This window comes from Mus caroli, chromosome 7 (assembly GCF_900094665.2).
Source record: "Mus caroli chromosome 7, CAROLI_EIJ_v1.1, whole genome shotgun sequence".
NCBI classification, from domain to species: domain Eukaryota; kingdom Metazoa; phylum Chordata; class Mammalia; order Rodentia; family Muridae; genus Mus; species Mus caroli.
This window is the reverse complement of record NC_034576.1, coordinates 11,724,381-11,751,183: the sequence shown is the minus strand read 5'-3', so window position 1 is coordinate 11,751,183 and position 26,803 is coordinate 11,724,381. Positions and strand designations below refer to the sequence as shown.

At 45.5% G+C, this 26,803-nt stretch overlaps 1 protein-coding gene across 1 annotated transcript; it reads right to left on the bottom strand.

The window, feature by feature from the left end:
- On the bottom strand, positions 1-26,803 carry Znf8 (zinc finger protein 8). The gene is made up of 6 exons (XM_021165975.2): positions 26,636-26,803; positions 23,224-23,350; positions 22,876-22,971; positions 16,413-17,837; positions 4,074-4,496; positions 1-1,931 (listed from the first exon to the last, which is right to left on the bottom strand). Exons 1-6 carry the CDS (start codon positions 26,699-26,701, stop codon positions 844-846), a joined length of 3,225 nt encoding a protein of 1,074 aa, XP_021021634.2. The 5' UTR covers positions 26,702-26,803; the 3' UTR covers positions 1-843.

Below are 26,803 nucleotides of genomic sequence, written 5' to 3'. Positions count from 1 at the left end.
TCAAAGACAAATGACAACATTCCTTTGACAACATTCCTAGAGTAATTGCTTGGACCAAAGTGACATATATCCTGGCATGCTTGTTTGTTGAAGAGGTGACTCACGGACAACATATTGTGTCATGGAATGATTCACTGTGATCTGGGTAGCAGAAAGAGATGCGCCAGGAAGAAAGTGGGTGGAGATGGAATGAAGGCAGGAAGAGGTGAGAAAAGAGAGCCCTGATAAAAATCCAGGGAGGCCCAAGGTGAGCTCACAGGAGGTGATACTGCAGGAGGGGCTAGATTAGAGATGAGCCTGAGGTGAATCCACACGGCTGGAGCCTGAGATGTGGAAGGAAGACGTGGGAGAAGACAGACACTGTGGATTAAAGCAGGGAGAACATGAGAGGGATAGCATGGAGAGGCAGCCTCCCAAGTCTGTCTTGGAGTTAGGCATAAAGTAATATGGTGGGGAAGCAGGTGTGAAGGCACAGAGTGGGCCATTCTAGGCTGATCAGCAAGGAACCGGCAAGAACAGTAACCATGTGAGAACCTGAAGCTTGGGTCTTCCTGCCTCGAGGATCTTGGGGCATCTGAGCCTGGAAAGACACCTTGCTCTGGTTCCAAGAAACAATGCAGATCATCAGTTTAGTATCTTCTCTCTGGGACCAGCCTGAGTGGGATACAGAGGGCAGTAGGAAGCTTCTAGAAGCTTCACCAATTGGTCTGAATCCGTGTTCATTAGGGGATTTCCCCTGGGACCTCAAATGTAGAGGTGTTTCCAGATAACCCCTTAGACACTGGGTAGCACAACTATCAGATTTCTTAGATGTCAATCCTCTCAGGGAGGCTGTGCTGTACTCTAAGGGGTGCTTCGAGTCACGGTGATATGGATCTTTAGGTGCACCATGAGAGCTGAGCTGCGGCTAAAAGCTTTCCCACAGTCACTGCATTTATAAGGCTTTTCACCCGTGTGAGTGCGCTGGTGCTCAATGAGGGAAGAGCTTTGTGCGAAGGCCTTCGGGCAGTCCTTACATTGATAAGGCTTCTCTCCAGAGTGGACTCGCAGGTGCCGGACCAGAGCTGAACAGTCACTGAAGGCTTTCCCACACACATCACACCTGTAGGGCTTCTCCCCAGTGTGGATGCGCTGGTGCTGTGTCAGGTGGGTGCTCTGGCTGAAGGCTTTCCCGCACGTATCACACTCGTAGGGCCGCTCGCCTGTGTGTACTCGCTGATGCTGCGTGAGGTGGGTGCTGCGGCTGAAGGTTTTACCACATTCTTCACACTTATAAGGCTTCTCCCCAGTATGAATCCTCAGGTGCTGTGTCAGGTGGGCAACTCGACTGAAGGCTTTACCACACTCTTTACACGCATGGGGCTTTGCTCCTGTGTGAACAACCTGGTGTTGGACAAGGTGGGTGCTCCGACTGAATACTTTCCCACACTCAGTACAGGCATAGGGCGTCTTCTGAGAGTGGCTCTTCTGGTGGGCCTCCAGAGCTGAAGTGTTCTGGAATGTTTTCAAACATTCACTATCCTTGGAGGATTTCTTCTCTGAGCAAGTATCTGGAGGCACTGTCTCATTATCAAGTAATGGGCCAACTTTCTCCTCTGAAGAAGCCTTGTCTGGGGAAGGGAAGTTGGACCACACGTTGGAACCGTTTCCTGAGGCATGAGACTCATGGCCAGGCTGGTCTTTGGGGGCATCCATGTGAGGCCCCAGAGCTTTTCTGAAATCCATCTCTTGGGCAGTAGACTTCATCCAGAGTGCTCCTAGGAGTTCTGGCTGGCTCTCTGAGTGGCTCTCAGGTTTACAAGTGTGGGCAAGGGTAGATTTTGGCAAAACGCTTCCCATGACAGTTTCAGTCGCCATTTTTGTTGGCTCCAATTCATCTGTACTGCTCTGTTTGCAACTTGCCTCTTCACGTTCCACTCCTGGCTCCCATCCTGGAATTAAATCAAAAAGCACTTTGTTATTTTTTTTCACCATGGATCACCACATAAGCCTCTTCATCTGCTTCAGGCCCAGCTCATTTACTCTGAAAGGGAAGATGTGGATCACTCTTCTCACATGGCCTCATTTCCAAAAGGAAGTTTCCCCTTTGGGGTCTTGGGTAAGAAAAAGAATTCAGGCTTGTCCTCTTATATGACCTTAAACTGCCTCGTGGTTCTGATTTTTCCACCCTCAACCAAACCATCCATTTTGCCAAGGCTCCTGATCTGGCTAAAACGCCAAAAGGAAAGCTTTCATGTGGACAAGATCTGAATGAAACAAGAGTGAAGGGAGCCGGTCCTTGTCAGGCACCTGTGCATCTCCTCCCTGCAATCATGGGTAGACCACTGGGAGTCTAGGCTCTGTCCCTTAAACTCTACAGCTGTCTTTGGGAATAGTGGCCAAATGAGATCAGTCGAGATACTTGTGACTGTCATTTCTCACAGCAGAATTTAGACATCTGTGGAGAGTGGGTGATCTGCTTCTGAAGCTCCAAGTCACAGGAGGGAGAGGCACGCCTGCACTGACCAGTCCTTCATAGGTACAAAGGGTATCTGATCATACTACCTCTGGCAACATTTACAGATGAATCCTAGGGATGAGTCAGAGAAGGATGCAACAGTTATTGCTCTAGTGTACAGTTGGGCTGAGTGGACTCAGAAACAGTGCTCTAACCCCATACTTTGAGCTGCCAAGTGGCCAATCCTTAAACAACACTGCCATCATATGGACCTCAGTTTGTGCTAGTACTTGCCTGCCAGGGTTGCTGGTTTATATCAGGGTTTTGTTATGTGCTACATTCCAAGTGCAGTGTGTAACTTCCACTGACTCATTTCCATTCCAGGAGGTACTCAGTGGCTCCACTGTAGATGAGGAGACTGAGGTGCTGAGTCCCTGGTATAAGATCACAGGATTAGCTAGGCACTGTCATGCATGCCTTTTGTCCCAGCACTTGGGAGATGGGGCCAAGAGAATCTGAGTTCAAGGCTAGCCTAGTCTCCATAGCTTGTTCCAAGCCATAGTACTACACAGTAGTTCCAATCCAAGAGCTACATAGTAGGACCCCTCCTCAATAAACAAACAAACAAATCACGGGATTAGTAGACATGCTGAGGCAGTTGTACTTCTTAGTTAGCTTGCAGCCAGACTGGGACTTGCTCTGGAAGCTTCTGGTCTAGACTGTACAGTGCTTGGGTTCTTGCATCCTACCAAGCTTCTCTGGGCTGGGACATATGTGTGGGTTTCCTTGAATGACAAGTGACCATTCCAGCTCAGGGCATCTAACCACTCCTGACCCCCAGATCCTATAGGCTAGCATAGGAAAGGCTACAAAAGCGTACACACACGGGGATACTTACTTCTTTTCCCCACCCTCTCAAGGGATCCAGTCATTTCTTCTGGGTGAGTAGCTTACACTTCCTTGGGGGAAGTGCCCCAGGCTTACTATCAACTTCTGGGACTTGCTGGCCAAAGGCAAACAGAAGATATGACTGGTTCGGTGAGGCTCACAATGGACACTGCCTGCTGTTTCCCCTTGTCAACTCAGGTAAGAAACAAGTCAGGGACTGGTGGTTTATCTTTGCTCACCTTAGGGAGATGATCATAAGCTAGGATGTGACTCAGCAGGCAGAGAGTGCTTGCTTACATGCATGAAAGCCCTGGGTTTGACTCCCGTTCCACTTGTGCTACATCCCTGTAACCCCAGCATTTGGGAAGTGGAGGCAGAAGGATCAGGAGTTCAAGGTCATTTCAGCTATGTAGCAAATCTGAGGTAAGCCTCGGTACACAAAAGACCTTGTTTTTTAAAAAATAAATAAAACTAACGCAGAAAAACCCAAATCTAATGGAAATACAAAATGTGAGAGGGTAAGAACAAGCCAGCTCAGTGTCAAGCGCTCATTCCTTCAGTGTTGTGATGTATCTTCTGGATACTGCTATATCTAAGTTCCTTAACCTTAATCGCTTGGGATTTGGTCACTTGTAACCATGGCTAAGGTACAAACGTGATAATGAGTACCGGAGCAATCCTGAACTAGAGCTTGCCATTGTAGCCAGAGCTATCTATCAGTGACCACCTGCCTGCTGCTCCTTCTTACCTCTCCTGTCCAGCAGTTGAGTCATATCCTCCACCAGAACGGCAGCCTCCTTTCCACTCTTTGGGCACTGAGCACCCACCCAGGCCTGGATCTCAGGGGGCAGTGCACCCAGGAACTGCTCCAGCACCAGCAACTCCAGCATCTGTTCTTTGGAGGTCGACTCTGGCCTCAGCCACTGGCAACATAGCTCTCGCAGTTGGGCTAGCGCCTGATGAGGGCTGGATGCCTCCTCATAGCGGAAGTGCCTGAATCGCAATCGTGCAGCCTCAGGGTGGGCAGTAAAGCTAGGGCTGGATTCCTGGCTCTGGGAGTCGCTAGCTTCTTCCTCCTCAACCTTCACCTGAAGGAAGCTATCCTGTTCCCAGAGTACTGGGCTCAGAGGGCTCTTGGGGATGGCCATTGGGCAGAAGAATTCAGTGAGTCACAGGGATGACTCAAGCCTCAGAATTGGGGCTGAAGAAATGTTAGAGCTTCATCACCACCTGAAAAAAGGGAGGGGAGGTGCAGGCTTGAGACAGCCAGGCTGGCTTCCAGTTCACTACCATCCTGCCTCATCCTGTGCATGTACTACCATGCCTGCTTTTTTTTTTTAAACGTATGTATTTGGGCCAGTGAGATGGATTACCTGGTAAAGGTGCTTGCCACCAATACACTCATTGTCACATTAGAAAAAGATGAGTATAATGACCATGTCAGCGCCCACTCAGAATAAATGAGGGTACTCAGTGGTCCCATGCATTCATAATACACAACCGAGGGGAACCCGCTAAGCTCCAGCAGAAAGCTTCAGATCCACGGTACAGATGATCCTGATTAAATTCAGTGGGTTTTAAAAACAAAACAGTCATGAGCGTAGGAAGATTTGTAAGGAGGATGCGGGGATAACTGAGGTGGGAGGAAGACTGGGTGTGTGTGTGTTACAGTAATCAGAATGCATGGTATACATGGATGGAATTATCAAAGAACAAGTTCAATGAAGTTAAAAGGGGAGGGGGCAATGAGATGGCTCCACAGGTAAAGGTGCAGGAACCACTTTGGTGGAAGGAAGAGAACTGACTCCTGCTTGAGTACCATATATAAAAATAAAAGTATCATCTTAGGGGCTGAGATTAAGAGATCCTGACCAAAAAAATAAAATAAAATAAAAATGTAAAGAAGATTGGATTATCTTACAGAGGACTCGGGTCTCATTCCCAGCACGCACATAGGGGCTCACAAGTGTCTGTAATTCCAATGTCGGGCCACCCTTTTCTGGTTTCCACAAGCACCAGGCATATGTGTGGTACACAGACACACATGTAGGCAAAACAATCGTACATATAAAAACAGAATTGTAGCAGAATTGACTGTTGTATCTGGCATGAATATGGAGTGCTGGCACCTAAGCTTTGAAGCAGCCTTTTGCCAGTGATTGCTAACTGAGATTTATGGAGCGAGTCTTCTAAAGGATCCTCAGAGCCTTTGCAATTAGTCTTGAGACATGCCTGGCAAATCAGGAAGTCTAGTATGGCTGAAAATTGCTTAAGGTGATGGTTCTTTCAAGATAAGCTCCAGGCTGGAGAGATGGCTCAGAGGTTAAGAGCACTGACTGCTCTTCCAAAGGTTCAAATCCCAGCAACCACATGGTGACATAACCATCCGTAATGAGATCTGATGCCCTTTTCTGGTGTGTCTGAAAACAGCTACAGTGTACTTAGATATAATAAATAAATCTTAAAAAAAGAAAAAGAAATTACTCAAGACAAGCTCTAGATCAAGTAAGTTTTGGTATGCAGAACTGACAACAGTGCCATTTAGAAACAATAAAAAGAGCTTCTAGAAGCTGCTAGCATTCAGTCCTTGAGAGGCTGATCGCTGCTGAGAAGCCTAAAATTCATCCTGCAAGGTCTCTTTCTTGTGAGTACACATGTGTATATATATATATTAGAGAGAGAGAGAATATGAATATATATATAATCATGTGTATATATATATATATTCATATTCTCTCTCTCTCCCCCCTCCCCCTCCCTCTCCCTGGACAGCAGGGCGGTGCTGGCACACGCCTTTAACCTCAGCACTTGGGAGGCACAGGCAGGTGTATCTCTGAATCCAATTCCAGCATGGTTTACAGAGTGAGTTTCAGGACAGCTAGGGTTATATACAGAAACCCTGTCTCAAAAACCAAAAACTAAACCAAACCAAACCAAAACACAAAGAAACAAACTCAAGGGACAAGTTGTATTCCTATTTTAGGTGAAGACAGACAGAATGAGAGGATGTTCTCCAAGTCTCCCAGCTAGGGAAGGATCAGCAGGCGAGTGAGCTGCAAACGCAAGCAAGCCCACAGCTAGCCACAAAGCCACAAAGCCATGTCTCCTGTCACTTATACAGTTCCTATTTTCTTATCTTTCGACCTGGTAATCCCACGGTGATTTATTCTGTTAGGTGTGTGTATATGTGTGTCTGTGTGTGTTGCTATGTAGCTAGCATGGCTTCCAGTTCACTGTCCTTCACCTTCATCTCCAGTGCATGCCCCAATGCCTGATCACCTTGCATCTTTACAAATGTATCTGGGCCAGCAAGATGGTTTATCATGTAAGGCACTTGCCACCAAGTCTCATGACAAACGTTTCATACCTAGGACCCCCAGAGTGGAAGAAGATTGACTCTTGAAGATGTTATGCTGTGGTGTGTGTGTATGTGTGTGTATACATAATAAATATAAAAGTCTAAAATAAAGTGCATGTGTTTAAAGCTAGACATTTTATTCCAAAAGCTCTAGTTGTATGTCCTAATTTTGATAAGTTCTATCTACATTTTTATATTAGTTTTTTTGAGTCAGGATCTTTTCCATAGACCATGACGGCCTTATGGAAATTCTGCTACAGCCTCCTGGGCACTGGGATTATAAACATGTACTACTATACCCCACTTCATTTTCACTTAGTTTAAAATATTTTCTAATTTCTGTTGTGGTTCTTTCTAATAGGGACACATAGCTGTAATCTCACAACTCAGTTGGCTAAGTCAGGAAGACGGAAAGTTCAAGGCCATCCTGGGCTACAGAGCAAGACTTTTCTTTCTCAACAATACATAAATAGGCCTCTATACAAAAAGATAACTGCAGAGGTTCTGCCCTCTACTTTGCTTTATTTCTTATTGCTCTTTACCACCTGACAGATGGCACAATTATATGAGTGCTTGTTTATTATCCATCTGCCTTCACTGCAGGGGCTTTTTTTTTTTTTTTTAAATAGAATAGAGTTTATTTATGGCACGGGGAGGGGAGTTAAGAAGAAAGCAGAAAGAGAGAGAGACAGACAGACAGACGGGGGGGGGGGGGGGGGGGGCAGGTTGGTCATGTGCACGTAGAGAAGGGGGAGGTGAATGCAGAGAGGGGGAAGAGGGTAAGGGACCAAGGGCAAGATAATCACACTTGGGAGGATGAAGCAGGAGGATTTGAAGACTGTGAGCTACCTAGCAAGCCACTGCTTGTCCCACAAAAAGGAGGGGGCAGAGAGATGAACTAAGCAGGTAAAGGGGCTTCAGTTACCTTATTGTCTATACATATGTAAACGCAAGTTTTGCTTAATGAATCTTCATTGAGTATCTTCTTGGTACCCAGCTCTGCTAAGGATGCCAAGATGAGGAAGACATGGGACCTGTGTTCAATGCCTTTACTAGACTGATATGGACAGGTTGAGAAAATAACAGGTACGTTACAACGTGGGACAGGAATAGGAGAAAATGAGGACAGGCCCTGGGAACTAACTATGTGCTAGGTGACCCTAGCCTCGTGTGTCTGTTAACACATGATCCTCTATGAGACAGTGTTACTGTTTCCATATTAAAAGCTGGGGAGGGGGCTGGCGAGATGGCTCAGTGGTTAAGAGCGCCGACTGCTCTTCCAAAGGTCCCGAGTTCAAATCCCAGCAACCACATGGTGGTTCACAACCATCCGTAACGAAATCTGATGCCCTCTTCTGGAGTATCTGAGGACAGCTACAGTGTATTTACATATAATAAATAAATAAATCTAAAAAAAAAAAAAAAAAAAGCTGGGGAACTGAATTAACCTCTAGGGTTATTTTCTGTCAGCAGGTGGAGAGCTGGTCTTGGACCTCACAAAATGATGCCCTCCAGTCTTTCCTTTATGGGGGGATGATTTTCAGTCTTTCCAAACTGCAGAAGAACAGTAAACAACGAGTGCTGCTTGAGGCTGATGAGAACCCACTTCACACATTCCTAGTAGGTGACAGTCAGCTAAAATGCCCTTTACAAAAAACACGTTATGGGTTGGGGAGATGGCTTGGCAAGTAAAGGTGCTTGCCGCCAAGCCTGACAACCTAAATTCAACCCCTAAGACCCATATGGTAAAAGGACAGAACCAACTCCTTTAAGTTGTCTCCTGACCTTTTTTACACATGGGCCATGGCTTCTCTGTGTGTGCACATATGTGCACACATGTATAATACAGGAAGAGCTTACATAATAGAACTTACAATCCTCTTGCTGCTGACTTCAGTATTTGTTTCAGAATCAGTCCCCATTTCTAGAGAGGGAAGCTACTAACATCTGGAAAGGGACAGCACTTCCTTCAGAGACTTGGTACTTGCAGTGCAGGACTTCATCCCTCTGTTCCTATCATACAGCATAGCAGCAGGACCTCCCTCAGTCACCAGAACGCCTAAGTCTACCCCAGAAATGCCATAATGTATCTGATACTGCAGTAAATCCCAAGTACAAACTAACAGTCCAGAAAAATATTTCTAAAAAATTAGTCAAGCTAAAACCAGCAAATAAATATATATATTAATATAAATTACTACATAGTAAACACACACATATTATATATGCATGTGTGATGCGTGTGTGTGTGTGTGTGTGTGTGTATTTTGAGACAGGGTTGTCTTAGTTTGCACCTTCTATTGCAGTGATAAAACATTGGTCAAAAGCAAGTTGGGGAGGAGAGGGGTTATTTTCCTCACAAATTACCAGTTTTGAAGGAAGTCAGGTTAAACTCAAGGTAGGAACTGAAGCAGAGGTCGTGGTGGCATGCTTGTCTCCCAAGGCTCGCTCAGTCTGTTTTCTTATATAACCCAGGATCACCCTCTCAGGCGTGGCACCTGGGCTGGGTCCTCCCACGTCAATAATTAATCAAGGAAATGCCCCTATAGACTTGCCTACAAGTCATCTCTTGGAGGCATTTTCTCAATGGAGGTTCCTCTTCTCAGATAACGCTAGTTTTCATCAAGTTGTATACAACCAACCCAACCCAACCCAACCAGGATACAGGGGCTTACTATAAAGTCCTGGATGGCCTGGAACTTGATACATAGGCGAGGCTGGCTTCGAAAAGAACATGTGCCACCATGGCTGGCTCAATTAATATACATTTTATGGTGGAATTAAAGCAGCTCAAGGGGCTGAAGAGATGGCTCGGTGGTTAAGAGCATTGACTGCTGTTCCAGAGGGCACAGGTTCAATTCCCAGCACTCACATTGCAGCTCACAACTGTTTGTAATTCCAAGATCTGACACCCTCACACACATACTTACATGCAGAATTCCAATGCATATAAAATAAAAATAAGTGAATAAAGCAGCTGAAATGTTTGGCGTGGTGGCTTCCACCAGTAATTCCAGTGCTTGGGAGGCAGAGGCAGGAAGACCATGTTAGTCAGCATCTCAACCAGACACAGAGGATTTCACTCATGGCTGAACTCGTTACAAACCCATCTCTTTTAAATTTATTTATTTATTTATTTTTGGTGGGGGGGGGGTTCGAGACAGGGTTTCTCTGTGTAGCCCTGGCTGTCCTGGAACTCACTTTGTAGACCAGGCTGACCTCGAACTCAGAAATCCGCCTGCCTCTGCCTCCTGAGTGCTGGGATTAAAGGCTTGCGCCACCACGCCCGGCTACAAACCCATCTTAAAGTCCATCGAAAAGCTATTTCTGTCGGTAGCTTCATCAGTCACTCGACGAGATATCCAAGGCCACGACGCATCAGACGTAGCACAACCTGTCGGACACATACAACCGGTCGGCCAGTCCCGCTTTTGGTTTGTCAGACTTACACTCCATCAGCCGTGCCACACTCTGTCCTGTACTCACAGGCCGTTAGGTTTGCCGTGGGCGTTCGCAGCCCTCACCCCTCCATGCCAGGGTTCCCGCGCTCACCGGGTCTCCAGAACTCCCAGCGGACACTTCCAAAGGCGCCCTGGTGACGCACACACATGCGCCTTCGTGCCCAGGGACCACAAGTCCCAAAGTGCCTAGTACAGGCGAATGGCCACACAGCACGTCACCTGGACTACAAGTTCCAGAAAGCACAGCGCTAATTCTTTCGGCCCTGTGGGAGTTGTAGTTCTGAATGCGTGCCGGGGGTTGGGTTGGGGAGGATGGTGACTCTAGGCTGGTGTTTCTGAGTAGAAGTTGTGGGATGCGTGGGAAGTTGGAGCATGCACGGTGCAAGTGAGTGAGGTCACAACTTTTGGAAGTCTGTTCTTTCCTTTTACCAAGTGAGTTCTGCAGGTCAAACTCAGTTTTGGCAGCAAGTACTTTTACCCACTTTTCCTTCTTGCCAGCCATATTTTGCTTATTTTTTTTTGGTTCTGGGGAACCTGGACCTTTACTCACATTAAGTGAAACCTCAAGCCCTAAACTACAATCCTTCCTCAATCCTTCCTTAACCTTTGTCATTTGAATGTAGCCAGTCTTAGCTAACTAACACTAACTACATGAGACAACTGGGGGTGGTGTGTGTGTGTGTGTGTGTGTGTGTGTGTGTGTGTCTGCAGGCCATTTAAACATCACGGACAGCTTCCAGACTTTAGACAAGGTGCCTGACTAGGAGGCCTTCACTGTTGGGATTTGCTAAATTGTCTACAAGTTTGTCTGTCTTTGAGCTCCATACAAAGTGAATGGTGCATGAGTAACAGTCTTTTTAACGGCCATACTAACAAACTTCATAGAGAGAAGCCACAGGATGCATGTATTGAGGGAACTGTGCAACAGAAAGGTGTAAGGTGATCAGTGCTTTGAGGAGAAAATCGGCAGTACAGCAATCTCAGCCAAATTCAGTTCCTCACAGAGACTCTCAGGTGAGAAAGAAATGTTTCGCTACTTCCAACGGAGGGAAGGGTATTGAGCAGGTTCCTAGTACATGAATTTACTCTGTACTCATCCCTCCTTCCCCACCTTGTTTGCAAGCTGGGGGACAGCAGAAGGGTCGTTGATGAATGGCAGCACCCAGTTGTGGACACAACTGATTCTGTGAAGTAGCAGGGGAGAGGCCTGAGGTGAACGTTGGCACTGTGGAAATGTGGAATACAGGTGACTCTTTCCAGAGACTGGAAGAGAAAAGGGACAGAGCCCTTTTCAACCTTCTCTGCAGCCACCAGAGGTTAGGAATGCTGAACACTACCACTCCAAACCTCTTATGACAGATGGCCCTGTGACTCATTTTTGGCCAACAAATTATGTGGGTATATGACAAAGGCTTCTGGGAAGGCCTTTCTTTGACATATGAGAAAGGTGAATATTGGCTTGCCGTACTTTCCTATTTCTCCCAGTATTGATTACAGGTACAATGACTGGGGCTTTAGCAGTTTGCTCAGGACCATGAGAAAAAGGCAAAAAAAAAAAAAAAAAAAAAAAAAAACCAAAAAACCAAAAAACAAAAACAAAAAAAAACAAAAAAACCAAAAAACAAAACAAAACAAAACACCACAGCAGCACCTCCAACATAAGTGAGTCACTGAAATTTTTTTTTAGATTTATTTATTTATTATATGTAAGTACACTGTAGCTCTTTAGACACACCAGAAGAGGGCATCAGATCTCATTAAGGATGGTTGTAAACCACCATGTGGTTGCTGGGATTTAAACTCAGGTCCTTAGGAAGAGTAGTCAGTGCTTTTAACTGCTGAGCCATCTTTCCAGCCCGGAGTCACTGAAATCTTAACTACTGTAAACTGGATGCTCATATGAAAGTCTGACTTTATATTACTTTTGAATATAACATACATAATTACCTTTATGCTGGTAATTAGTAATATTTGCTCTGGGCCTACTTTTCTTCATTTAGAATATGGTTGCACATGCTATCTATCTATCTATCTATCTATCTATCTATCTATCCATCCATTCATCTATCTGTCTATGTGACTTTGACACAGGGTTTCTCTGTGTAATCCTGGATATCTTGGAACAGGCTGGCCTCATACTTAAGAGATTTGCCTGCCCCTGCCCCTGTCCCTGCTTCCTGAGTGCTGGATTAAAGTCCTGTGTCACACTTCCTGGCTCATCTAGAAATGGTACTATTTCATAGAACTACCACAAAGTCAGCCAGCTGATGCACCTTTTCTTAGCTTTGTGAATGAAAAGCTACCAGACAAGGTATAACAGCTGAGTTATTATGAAAAGTCAGACTTGGCAAAGGAAATGAAAGGCCAACTTCAGAGGGAAATGTGAGTGCAGAGAAGCAAACTCTGGACACCAACAGAGTCTTGTGAGCACCCTGGAGATAAAAAAAAAAAAAAAAAAATGCTGATCCAAAGCCAGGTGTGCTCCAAAGGAGACCCCATCAGATTTCGGGTTCTTAGAAGAGAACAAAGGTAAGAAGCTGTGATGGCCAGCAGTCCTGATGCTGGACCGTTCCCACAAAGTGGCAAGAACTACTGTGCTATTAGGATGACTGTTCAAGGCAGGCAACTGACAGGCAACTGTTCTATACAACTAAATCAGTTGATTCCATGCTCCTGGGGCACAAGCATGTGACTACAGCTGAGCTGTGCATATTCCATAGTTTGTTTCTTTCTAGGTTAAGTAGGTTTCCTTGCTCTATGAGAAACCAGAGATAACAATAAATGTTCTTTTTGTCAGGAACTGCATGGACATAGGTTGGGAAACTCCTTACCCCCACCCGCCTTCTTTTTTTTCCTTAAGAGAACATGTGGAGGAAAGCAATTAGATAAGGGTGAAGTTCCCTGTAAATATGAAAATGGTCGTTAGAATATCTTGCTTTGGGGGGTGGTGGTGGTGGTGAGTGGAGAGATGGCTCGGTGGTTAAGAGTACTGTCTGTTTCTTCAGAGGTCCTGAGTTTGATTCCCAGCAACCAAATGGTGGCTCACAACCATCTATAATGGGATCAGATGCCCTCTTCTGGTATGCTGCTCTATATGCAGAAATAACACTCATAAACATAAAATAAATGAACCTTTAAAAAGAAGTGTCTTGGGCTGGAGAGATGGCTCAGTGGTTAAGAGCACTGACAGTTCTTCTGAAGGTCCTGGGTTCAAATCGCAGCAACCACATGTGGCTCACAACCATCCATAATGACATCTGACGCCCTCTACCGGTGTGTGTGAAGATAGCTTCAGTGTACTTACATATAAATAAATATTTCAACTAACTAACTAAATGTTAAAAAAGAAAGATGCCATAGTGTAAATTAAAAAAATACAAATAAAAAAGTATCTTGTTTTGTATAAAGCTTTTAAAATTTATTTATTTGCATTAAGAGCTGACAGGAGAGCTGGGCAGTGGTGACACACGCCTTTAATTTCAGCACTTGGGAGGCAGAGGCAGGCAGATTTCTGAGTTCAAGGCCAGCCTGGTCTACAGAGTGAGTCCCAGGACAGCCAGGACTATACAGAGAAACCCTGTCTTGAAAATCAAAACAAAACAAAACATCAACAACAACAAAAGGGCTGACAGGAAGGCTTTCCAATAGTCCTCCTGCAGCAACCTCATAGAACATGGAGCATGGGGGAGGAGCTTTGAGAACAGTGGGAGTCATGTGATCTTCTAAATGACTTTTTGTTTCTTTTTAAATTAGGTTTTCAATATATTGCAAGCACTTTCTTTTCTTTCTTTCTTTTCTTTTCTTTTTTTTTTTAAAAGATTTATTATTATAAATAAGTACACTGGAGCTGTCTTCAGACACACCAGAAGAGGTGTCAGATCTCATTAGGGGTGGTTGTGAGCCACCATGTGGTTGCTGGGATTTGAACTCAGGACATTTGGAAGAACAGTCAGTGCTCTTACCCGCTGAGCCATCTCGCTAACCCCCCACTTTTTTTTTTCTAAATGACTTTTTCTTTTCTTTTTAAATTAGGTTTTAGTATATTGCAAGCACTTTTTTTTCTAAATGACTTTTTTTTCCTTTTTAAATTAGGTTGAGTCATGTGATCTTAAGGGGCACCCCTTTAGCACAGTTCAGGGACTTGATACCAAACCGGAAATCAGTTCACTATATCAAAGTTATTTAAGTAACAAACAAAAGACGAAGAAACAGCACAACTAAAAGCTTTAAGAAAGAAACCAAACACACCGTGTAGGTTATGGAAAGATTAAAACAAATACGAAGGTTTATGAAGCAACCAGGAACATGTGGATGCTGGATATCTGATGGTGTCTGTTAGATATTAGTCATCCTTTCCCTTGAGATGTAAAAGAGTAACTTCTCCCTAAATATCTTTTGCTCTGGTTGAGAAGAGTACAATCAATAACCCCAGGTCACTGCTTTCATTCAAATTCTGGCCCAGAAGCACTGCTCAAAAACCCATGTGGCAAAACCCCAAAATGATGGACTTAGTGTGATTATGCAAAAGGCTTTGTCCCCGTGGGTCAGTGAGGTTACGGTTATATATACTTAAAGTCTTAGCCTTTCACAAATAGATTCAGAGAGATGAACAAGATGGTTTTCTGGGGTGGATGTGAAAACAATACTGGTAGGAGACCCAGTGAAAATATATCATTTGTCTTTTAGAATGTTCATTGTTAAGTGATAAAAGATTTACAGAAAGATAAAGGAATTATTCACCCTGAATATAAATGTTGCAAGTCAGTAATTTACTTAACACTAATTCACACACACACACACACACACACACACACACACACACACACACACACATATATATATGACTATTTGTTAAGAACAACTCACATGACTGTCAATACAGCATTGTTTAATCAATTTACAGTTTAGAAAAGGTGAGTTATTGTGTCTTTTGTACTGGGGACTGAATTTAGGGCCTTTTACATGCCAGCCTAGTGTTTTATTACCCAACCCTCTTGAGTTTGTATCAGGGCTTCTCCATGTTAATACTATTGATATTTGGGGCTAGAAAATTCTTGGAAGAGCTGCTCTGGACACTTAAGTATGTTGAGCAATATCCTGGGCCTCCACCCAGATACCAGTAACATCTTTTAAGTTGCAGGGACAAAAATGACTCCACATATTACCAAATGTCCTCTGAGGTCAAATTACCTCTAACAACCTTGGATATTTCAAGATAGTGGTTTTCATAGGCGCTGTGACTTTAGAGGATGTTGTAGAGTTCTGTGGGTACTTCTCTGTCAGATGATGTACTGAAATGAGGACAGGAGATACGCATGCTGCAATGACTGTCAAGTGCAGAGCCGAGCTACATGTGACTTAACCTGTGTGAGACGTAAACTGGGATTCTGACTTGAATTCACATAGAAACGCATATTACTTTGTGGACATTAGGAATTTAGACAGTTTCCACAATACAATAGCATTTTGATTTGTTCAAACTTTCATAAGAATTCATCACTATTCTGCAAAATCAATTTGGCATGATAAAGTCCCTTATAGTGTTTTTTTTTAGACAGCAGTATCCTTGAACCAGTCTTAAAGTTTCAGACCATGATCTCCTGGTAAAGATCGGTGCACATGGACATGGTAAGATAGCTCACTGACATAATACACCACAAATTAACTATCCTTTACGAAGAACTCGGGGAAGGCAACAGCTGGCTGCTGGCTCAGTTAAGCCAGGAGGAACAGACAAGTTGGGGGTGGGACTGGTGGCAGCCCATCTTGGAGCTAAACCAGGATTAAGCGCCACAGTTCCGGGCAAAGGTGGAAGCTTGTTTTTTTAAAATTACACACAACATGGGTCATATGTTATTTCCACACTATGCCAGTGCAGAGAGTTTATTCCTGGTAAACTCACTGTGGGATAATGGAGAAGATATCTCAAGGTGTCTGTTGTTGCTGGGTCTAGTGGCACACAGCCATGATCCCAGACTTAGGGAGGCGAATGAAAACAGAAAGATCAGAAAATTCAAGGTCATCCTTGGATATATAGTGAATTTGAGGCCAGCTTGGGCCACATGAGACCTTGTCTCAGAAAACAAAAACAGGAGCTGAGTTTGATACGTTTGAGAACTACCAACCTCAACTGTGTGGGAGGCACCACTTCCTTAGGAAGTCAGAGGTCAATACTGACATTATGCCATCTCTTGCCATCCATACACTGTGTGGACATAATGTTTGTGCCTGGTAACTCAAAAGATATCTAAAGAATTATCTTCCTAGCTAGATTCCCTGGTGTCAAACAGCATGGAGTTGCCCGCTGAAGGTTCTTCTACCCCAATAACATGCACAGAGTTTTTCTCCTGCATAATTTCATGAAGGTCAAACAAGGCCAGGGTTCTGCTTGCTTGTCCTGCCTTTGACTGGGCTACAGGAAGCTCTCTTAAATTTGAGTTTTGATACTGAATGAGTCTTGAGCCCCGTCTACAGGGCTGTTCTCGCCTTCTGCTACGTCCACGTAGTGGTTCTTCCTCTCTGTTGTGGGTGATCTGATGTCGGATGAGGTGAGAACTCTGAGTGAAACACTTTCCACACTGATTACACTTAAAGGGCCTATCACTCCGTTGAGTCCTTTCACCTTGACTCAACGGTGAGTCGCAGCCGAGGTGTTCTGTCCACTCGTGCTTTGTTAAAGCTGGTGCCTGCTCAAAGATCAGCCTCTGTCGGCACTCATAGGGTTTCTCACCAGCGTGCTTCCGCTGATGCTGGGCCAGGGAGGAACTGTGCCTGAAGCCCTTTCCACAGTGATTACACTCGTATGGCCTTTCCTCAGTGTGAGTCCGCAGGTGCAGGAAGAGGCAAGTGGTCCGGGAGAAAGATTTCCCACAAACACTGCAGGTATAAGGCTTCTCCCCAGTGTGTGTCCTCTTGTGTCGACCAAGGGATGAATTCTGATTGAAGGCCCTCCCACAGTCCTGACACTCATAGGGTTTCTCTCCAGTGTGAATTCTCCTATGGACTGTAAGGTGTGTACTGTGGCAAAAAGATTTCCCACATTCATCACACTTATAAGGCTTGTCTCCAGTGTGGATTCGCTCATGTTGAACAAGGGAGGAGTTTTGGCTGAAGGCTTTCCCACACTCTTTGCACATGTAAGGTCTTTCTCCCGTATGAATTCTCTTGTGCACTGTGAGATGTGCATTATGGTTAAATGACTTCCCACAATCAGTACACTTATAGGGTTTATCTTGCACCTGACTTTTTGTGAGTTCTGTAACGGGCATAATTTGATCAAAGGCTTTTTGACTGTCATTGTCATCAAAGGACTGTGTTGCTGGGGAGTCTGTCCGTTGTCTAACTAAGCTTGGATTATGTTCTAAATTTTTAACTTGTGAGTCATAAGTACAGCCATACTCTCTTCCAGAAATAACTGGTAATAGATAAGTGTTTAAGCCAAGAACACAGGTTTCCACAAGTCCAAGACTTTTGTGGCTTTGACTCTGAAGTGGTATCTCTTTGGGGTCATTCAAGTTACTCTGGTCCTTCTTGAGTGCCTGCCTCTGGCCATCACTTTCCTGATCTATCCCTATCATAGAACGACAAGGAACAGCCTTTGCAAACCCATCCTTTTCTGTAATGGGGGATGGTTTCATTTTTGGGAGGCCCTGGTCCTTTAGTAATGTGTGGTCTTCAGGTTCAAGAATCCAGCCTAAAAGAAAAACAAAGAGCTCTGAGTAGTTAATGGAAAACAAGGAGAGAAGTAGGTTCCAATACCCTGGACCTTAACAACCTGCTTTGTAACACCTGATTCTCCCCTTGACACCAACTATCCCGGCCCTCAACCACAGCTTTACTCCTAGACCAAGCACTGGAAACAAAATAAAAATGTACTATTTTCTTGCAAGGACACTGTTACACTCTACCATAAACCTAGTGCCCCAAAGTAGCTGTGTTTTGTATTTTACAATATGAAGTCCTAAAGTCCAGATGTCAGCAGGGCTGGATTTTCTTGGGAGCTCCACGGAAGAACCTATGGAAGTCAGTAGTGTAGCATCTTCAGACCCCTCTCAATAGTCTCTGCTTCTGTTGTCACATATCATTTTCTTACTGTGACCCTTTTGCTTCTTATAATTACTCTTATGATTATACTGGCCCCCTCTTATAGACGACTGGTTTTAGGGATTAGGAATTACACTTTATTGAGGACTTTATGCTTCTCTTCATTGCCCACCCTTAACATGCATGCAGGAGTCCACTGAGGTCAGAGAGTACTTGTGAGCCAACTTGTGGGTTTTGGGAACAGAACCCACGTCCTTTGCAAGAGCAGTAGGTGCTCTCAACCGCTGAGCCATCTTTTCAGCCCCACCCTTGGCATTCTTGAGGCCTCTCACCTGCCTAAGACTCACCATGACACTAGTGTCCAATCAGTGCCTGGAACTGACAGGTGCTAAATATTCAAAAACATCTGTCTCAGTGAATGCTGGAGGGGTTCAAGGGAAAACCAAGAGCCTGGCCACAGGAGAAAAGCTAGAGAAGCTGAGACTGGCTGGGCATTACACCCTTTGCTGCCTCTGAACAGCACACAGAGGGGCTTAATAAAATGTGTTATTCCACACAAAAAATTTTTTTTGAGTTTCTGCTTTTTTTTCTTCTTTTATTAGATATTTTCTTCATTTACATTTCAAATGCTATCACCAAAGTCCCCTATACCCTCCCTCTGCCCTGCTCCCCAACCCATTCACTCCTGCTTCCTGGCCCTGGCATTCCCCTGTACTGGGGCATATGATCTTCACAAGACCAAGGGCCTCTCCTCCCATTGATGGCCAACTAGGCCATCCTCTGCTATATATGCAACTAGAGACACAGCTGGGGGTGGAGGTACTGCTTAGTTCATATTGTTGATCCTCCTATAGGGTTGCAGACCCCTTTAGCTCCTTGGGTACTTTCTCTAGCTCCTTCATTAGGGACCCTGTGTTCCATCCTATAGATGACTCTGAGCATCCACTTCTGTATTTGCCAGGCACTGACATAGCCTCACAAGAGATAGCTGTATCAGGGTCCTGTCAGCAAAATCATGCTGGCATATGCAATAGTGTCTGGGTTTTGTGGTTGTATATGGGATGGATCCCCAAGTGGGGCAGTCTCTGGATGGTCCTTCCTTTTGTCTCAGCTCCGAACTTTGTCTCTGTAACTCCTTCCATGGGTATTTTGTTCCCCATTCTACGAAGGAATGAAGTATCCACACTTTGGTCTTCCTTCTTCTTTCCATCCTACTTACCCCTCTGCTCACCATGCAAATCACTTCTGAAGAGTGTGCTCTCCTCCGCTGCTCCCCATTCTTCCCCGCTGTCTTCCTTACTGTTCCTCCTACCACACCCCATGCTGCTTTCTCTGGCTGGAGCGTGCGTCCCCAGACATCTGCCTGCTTCAGTGTTATCTCAGAAAAGAGGCACTTCTGTGTGTCCTGGGAGCACCGTCTACCCTGTTTCTCAGGCTTTTTGTTGTTGTTGTCGTTGTTTGTTTGTTTCAACCATCACCTCCTGATAATTTCACTTCAGACACCTGACTGAAGGCTCATTTCAGTCTGTCTATCTTATTTTCTGCTACACTCCTAGCATCAAAGGCATTATTAAATGGGTGAGTCCTCAGGAATGCTTGCTGAATGGACTTCTGAGCTGATGCTATTAAAATACAGTCTCAGGGCAACCCTGGTCCAGACCAATGTTGTCAAAGGGAAGGGGGGAGGGAATGAAGAGGACCCAGTGAGGGAGATTTCAGGCCACTACTGAGGGCTGAGCTGGTATAACTGGGCCAGGCCAGGGGCTCTCGCAGCTCCAGTTGGCCCCCTAACAGACTACTGAGCCATAGTGTTTAGAAAGTCACAGTGTCTCCAGAGTGAAACTGTGGTAAGAGGAAGCAACGGTAGGGTTGAGACTGCAGTACACCAGGTAAAGTCAAGTAACTATAAGAGGGAACTGGTGAGAAACAAAGCAAGATGCAACAGGCCCACTAAATCACATGGCTGTACTGGGAGGGGGTTCGGCCTAGATAAGCACTCTTTTCCTTTAAAACAAAAGGATTACTCTCATTGAATGAAGAGCGTGCTAAACTGAATGATAGCCTCTCAAGGGTAGCCACATACCAGTCATTGGGCACTGTTACATGGCAAAGAGGATACTGTAAATTTAATTTAAAACATTTTTAGTGGAAATTTATTTTAATTTTAATTTTTATTTATGCATATGTATGTGAATGCACAGCATATGTGTGCAGGGGCCCGAGGTCAGAAGAGGCATCAGATCTCCTGGAGCTACAGTTAGAGATAGCTGGAACCAAGTTCAAGTTTTTTACAAGAAGAGAAAGCACTCTTAACTGGTGAGCTACTTCGCCAGGCCCAAATTAAGACTATTAACAGTGTGCAGTTCTCTAGGGATTCTAAACATCACCAAGAGGCTCCATGGAGGAAAGGCTGGTGAGCCAGAGTCTGCGAGGAATGTGAGGCAGTGGATACAGAGCTGAGTGATGTGCTCTGCAGAAGGCCGGCCCCATGAGCCATGGTACACGGCAGCCTCTGCACACTAGCAGAGACAAGGCAGTGGGACCTCTTCTGGAACTGCCAGAGCAGTCGCTTCTGATGAACTAATAACTACTTTCCACTCCAACCAATTTTCACAAATGTGAGGAAACACATTGGCCAGGGTTTTGCAGGGGCTTCCCTGCAGAGTGCTTGGACTTACAGGAGTTTATTACTACAACCAGTCAAATCTGTACTTTTCCCAACCACTTTGTCAGAGTAATTTGCTACGGTAGCAGTAGGGCATCTACACAAGTATTAATGCAAAGTGTGTTTCCATTTTAACAGGACTCTCTGGAGGCCTTTGCTTCTAGGACATGTATGACTCACAGTCTCTGCTATACTTCTGATGCCACACTTGCTGTGGTAGCCAGTCAAGGCTCAGTTATTTTGGAACCTAGATTCAGTCACAGCATATGCTGTCAGTGAGAAGCACTCCTGCAGATGAGTCGGATTTGCTCCTGACAACAAAGCAGTTGGAAGCAGCATTGGCAACAAGCAATAAAGGAGGGAGAAATGGATCTGCTGTAGACTCACGAACCTGACAGTGAGGGTCATGCCTCTTCATAGAGGTCAGTTTGTCTCTCTGCACCCCTTGAAGCATTTGGGAGGGTTGACTCCAGGCTGCTGGTTATATGTCACCAGAGCCATACCATATTCATTCCAGCTGTTAGAGTCCCAGTGCACCAGCCCATTTATTATGTATTAGACCTCTCCTTTCCACCTTCTCTAGTAAACAGTGTCAGGATAAGAGCAAGGAATCCAGGCCCGAACAAAGAGTACTGGGACCAGGGGACAGATGTCTGGCACTGTTCCTACCTCCTCCCTTCCTTCTCACCAGAACATGGAAGTGATGGCTAGAGCTATTGTAGTCAAACTGTAACCCTGAGCAGCTTAGAACCATTATCCCTAGCACATCTCTAAAATGACAAGCTAGCACCAGTGCCAGCTAAGTCAGGGGTCCTGGGTGGGTGCTGGGAATTGAACCCTGGTCCTTGGCAAGAAAAACAAGAGCTCTTAACCAATGAGCCAACTCTTCAGTCCTAGGACAAGTGTTTAATATCTAGTTAGATATTAGACGAGCAGAAGGGTATGAGGAACAGGTTTACAGAATCCAGCATGCAAGAACTGAATGGAAGCCGGGCGTGGTGGCGCACGCCTTTAATCCCAGCACTCGGGAGGCAGAGGCAGGCGGATTTCTGAGTTCGAGGCCAGCCTGGTCTNAGCCAGGGCTACACAGAGAAACCCTGTCTCGAAAAACCAAAAAAAAAAAAAAAAAAAAAAAGAACTGAATGGAAGGCCAGGATGAAAATGCTGGGAATGCTCATGAGAAAGGGTGTGGCCTAGGAAGTAAGATGCTGCAGAAAAACAATCAAGGCAGGACTCTCACTGCTGGAGAGGAAGTGGATGGCTTTTGTGAGCAGAGGAGGGTGAGGCCCCAGTGGACCCTCCAGAAATACAAGACAACTGGCTAACCTGGCAGTCTAAGAGAAGTTTGCTCACAGGCTGGCCTTTGGGAGTGTTAGGGGACTTGGATTTGGGGTGGGTTCCCACCATCCTAATTGGTAAGAAAAGTTCACCTATCTACTTTTATTTCAAGCACCAGAATCATGGTATGCGCTAGACACAGAGTGTCCCTAGGACAGACTCTCATCCTCCCTGGAGCTCACAGTCCCTCATGTACTACCACAGCTCACTGCTGGAGGAACTGAGCACATTCTGTCTGACTCTAGAGTCTGAAGATCTAGAAACTCACATCTGCTGCCTCTAGACCAGTGGTTCTCAACCTGGGGGCTACATATCAGATGTCCTGCATATCAGATATTTACATTACAAATCATCGCAGTAGCAAAATCACAGTTATGGAGCAGCAACGAAAATAATGTTATGGTTGGGGGTCACCACAACATGAGGAACTGTATTAAAGAGTCACAGTGTTAGGAAGGCTGAGAATCACTGCTCTAGACTTTGCCTCCTAAAGCCTTTTCGCTTCACAGATTTTTCTTTGCGTCTTTGGCTATAACCAAAGCTTTTAGTCTGGTGTTAAGTCCCGTGAAGCTCCTAAAAGAGGAATAGGTTTGAGGGCCATGAAACCATATTCTTCCTAAGTACATCTCTAGTGGCCTCCTGGAATCCCCCCAACTAGGGGGCACCCACTTGGTGGGGTTCTTACCTGGATGGCAGGCCCGGGTGCCTCCTCTGTCTGCCACCCACAGCTCAGCACCTTGTTCCAGCTGGGAGATAACTGCAGGTTTGGGAAGATCAGGACCTGGAAATAGGAAGAGACACAGGAAGTCGGAAGCTGCTCTGGGAAAAACAAGCCCAGGCTGCAGCTCAGGCTCTTGACCATCAGGACATGTGGGCATCCACAGTCACATGAGGGTTTTGGTCTGTGACAGAAAGGACACAAGAGTGTCCTACAGGGAATGAGGACTCAAGGTTAAGTTGGAGCTCCATATTAGAGGCCCACAGTCACGACTCAGGAAGATTCCACCACTATAGTTAGGGAAGCAGAACTTACCCACAGAGAGAAGGTGCCCAAAGGTCTCCAGCATCACATCACGGTACAGAGTCCTCTGGGTAGGGTCCAGCTGCCCCCACTCCTCTTGGGTAAAGTCCACAGCCACATCTCGGAAAGTCACTGGCTCCTGAAACATTTCCAGGCAACCTTGATTAGTTGGACCATCTAACTCTGTGGTAGAGGAAACAGGCAGGCAGGGGTCTTGACAAACTGTACACTCTGACTGATGTGCCTCAGCCCTCACTGGGAGCCTACTGGAGCACTATGGGGTAGGCATGGGCTACCATGACAACATATGAGAGCACTTGGCAGGATCAACAAAGCCAGACACAGCTGGCCTATGACTGATCAGACAGACTAGACATGCAGGTTTATGTCATATAGAAATGGCTAGAAGGGCTGGCGAGATGGCTCAGGGGTTAGGAGCACTGACTACTCTTCCAAAGGTCCTGAGTTCAAATCCCAGCAACCACATGGTGGCTCACAACCACCTGTAATGAGATCTGACTCCCTCTTCTGGTGCATCTGAAGTCAGCTACAGTGTACTTATGTATAATAAAAAATAAATCTTAAAAGAAAAAGATATGACTACTAGGTTTTTTTGTTTTTGAGTATGTTTATGAGTGTTTGTGTGTATGCATGTCTGTATAGAGGCCAGAAGGCAACCTCAGGTGATCAGATCTTCGTCTTCTACACATTCTTCTATTGATGACCAGGCCACATCAGCATTATTTGTTATTTGATCACCAGGTCCCATCTCTGCCCCCTCCCTCTTTTTAACCTACTATCTTCGCTCAGCTTTCAGTATCTTATCCAATGTTCAAGAGGTTCTTTCCAACCCTATACCAGTCCTCAACACCTTTCCCTGCTTTTCCATTTTGTGTGTGGTGCTAGGACGTCCCACCTGTAGGCAAGCACTCTTCCCACTGAGTTACATCACCAGTCCCTAAAACAGTGCTTCTTAAGATGTGGGTTGCAGCCGGGCGGTGGTGGCACATGCCTTTAATCTCAGCACTTGGGAGGCAGAGGCAGGCAGATTTCTGAGTTGGAGGCCAGCCTGGTCTACAAAGTGAGTTCCAGGACAGCCAGGGCTATACAGAGAAACCCTGTCTCGAAAAACCAAAAAAAGAAAAAAAAATGTGGGTTGCAACTCCTTTGGGGGTTGCCTATCAGATATCCTGCATACCAGATATTTACATTACGATTCACAACAGTAGCAAAATTATAGTCATGAAGTAGCAACAAAATAATTTTGTGGTTGGGGGTCACCACAGTATGATGAACTGTATTAAAGGGTCACAGCATTGAGAACCACTGCTCTGGACACTTGAATGGCTCCTTGTCACTTTTCAATAAAGGCTGATCACTCCCCCAAAGATATCCAGGTACCTGCTCCTGAAACTTATGAATATTACGGTAGTAACATAGACTTTGCCGATATGATAAAGACGACAAAACAGGCACATGTCCTGAGTTATCTGGGTGGCCTCTAAATGCAACCACACATTTAGGAGATAGGCGTGAGACTTGAGAAGTTGGAAAGTAATGTGATCGCCTAAGGGAGATGCTACATTGCTGCTCTGAGGCTAGATAAAAGGCCACAAGGCAAGGAGTGCCGGGGCTACAGCTCTTATAGCTGGAAAAGCAGAGAACCTCCCCTAGAACTTGGTGGAAGTATGGCTCTGCTTAGTTTAGTGGTGCTCATTTCTGACTTCTCATCTCTAGACTGTGTCCCCCCCCAACCCCCCGCGCCTTTTTTTAAATTTCTGAGAGAGGGTCCAGCCTGGCTTTGAATTTATCATCTTCCTGCTTCAGTCACTCATGTTGCTGGATTATATACATGTGTCACCAGTCTTGGCTTACAATGTACATTGTCTTTTGCTACACAGTTTGTAAATACTTGCTACAGCAACCACAAGAAACTAGTGTACTAGACCTCTAGGGTCTCCTTATTTGGTCCTTGCTCCTGTGGAGGTTAGCCTCCAAAATGGCCCCTCAGTAACCCCTCCACCTCATCCCTCCCCACCCCTGATCTGCATGCAACCATGATGACTTCTAAAACTGATAGGATACTGTGGAAATGACAGCATAAAGTCTGAGCTGAGGTCACAGGTGACAACACAGCTTCTACCTTGCCATCTTCTGGATCACACCACTCTATAGGAAACTACACTTTACACAGTGAGACCTAAGTGCTTCCATAGCAAGGCCTACAAGGAGAAACACTGAGTTCTCCTGCCAACGGCATGTGAATGAATTATCTTGACAGTGGGTCTTCTAGGCTCTGATAAGTCTCAAGTAATAACTGTTGGACTGTCATTTTGAATATAACTTTAAGAGCCTAGGGTAGATCCATAAACTAAGTCACTCTTGATTTCCTACCCCATCAGAAACCATGAAGTAGTGTTTATTTCAGGTCTCACTGTGTTTTGTGTGTACTATTTGAAACACGACAACAGAGTGATTAAACACACTTCTTCTCCCGCCCGTCTCATTGCTTACTCCTTGACAAACTGTCAGCCTCATGACTGTTACCTAAGACTTGACTGGGGCTGGCGAATCCACCTTCACTATGGCTCATTCATATAGCTGTTGATAGGCCTCAGTTCTCAGTTCTACACTCTGGTCACATTTCATGAAAAACTGAGATAACGTGAATCTGATTATTTGCAATCTAAGACTATCATAAGCTCACTTTTCACACCAAATGTAATTAACACAAATTTCCCCCAAGCAAATCAAATACCCACCTCCTGACCTCCAGAGCATAATTTCAACGTTGCAGAACTTATGTATGAATTGGTCTTGGCTTCTGCTAGGTGAACTACGGTGAACAGAATAAGCAATTTGTCTACAAGTGCAGAACTTTGATGACCAGGAGCTTGACAAACACTATTAGCCACACCTACCACAGTTTTCCCAAGGCCCAGAAGGGCGTGACCCTTGGAAGTTACTTCTGTTTTCCTAACTTGGTACCTCTGCCCCACGAAGTTATGCCTTACTTGCAAAATAGGGGTCATGGTGTGGAGCTTCCCTTAAAAGTCTGTTGATTCTGCGCCTTAGGACATGTTTTGAGGACCGTACCCGCAATGTGGTTGGTCTGTAATGCTAGTCAGTCACCTGTCATCTCTGAGAACCTTCTTTCGGGATAAATGGGAGGGCGTTGGCCAGAGCGGGGTCGAACCCCTGAGCAGGGCCTGTCTGTCCTCAGGGAAATGACCACCCTCCTCCCCCTCCACCCCATGGCACGGAGACAGGAGGCTGAAGCATGCACACAGAGGGAACTAGATTTGGACCCAGGCTCGGAGGCTGAGCCACAGCGCTTATTTCTCTCGTGGAAAAAGCGCCGCGGGCTACAGGTCACTCTGTCGGGAACAGCGGGACTCGGAGTCCAATCCGTCCTTTTTGTTACCTGAAGTTGTGTTGCTTGCGGCCGCGAGGCCATTGCCACTGTTGATGCTTTGTCCTGGTGGTCCATTCCAGGCCAACAGGTCAGCCACAGACGTCCAAGGACACCCTAATTTTAAACTCAGCCCCGTCCTGGGGACCACCGGACCGGCCTCCCGCTGGACAATGGCGG

What these genes read in the sequence shown, in the direction of transcription:
- Znf8 (XM_021165975.2), bottom strand. Translation starts at nt 26,701, where the DNA reads ATGGACCACCAGGACAAAGCATCAACAGTGGCAATGGCCTCGCGGCCG. An exon ending in CACCCGGGCCTGCCATCCAG is followed by an intron (nt 17,838 to 22,875) that starts GTAAGAACCCCA and finishes TTTTTCTTTTAG; the next exon opens with GCTGGATTCTTGAACCTGAA. An exon ending in GTTTGACACCAGGGAATCTA is followed by an intron (nt 4,497 to 16,412) that starts GCTAGGAAGATA and finishes AGTCATCCCTGT; the next exon opens with GACTCACTGAATTCTTCTGC.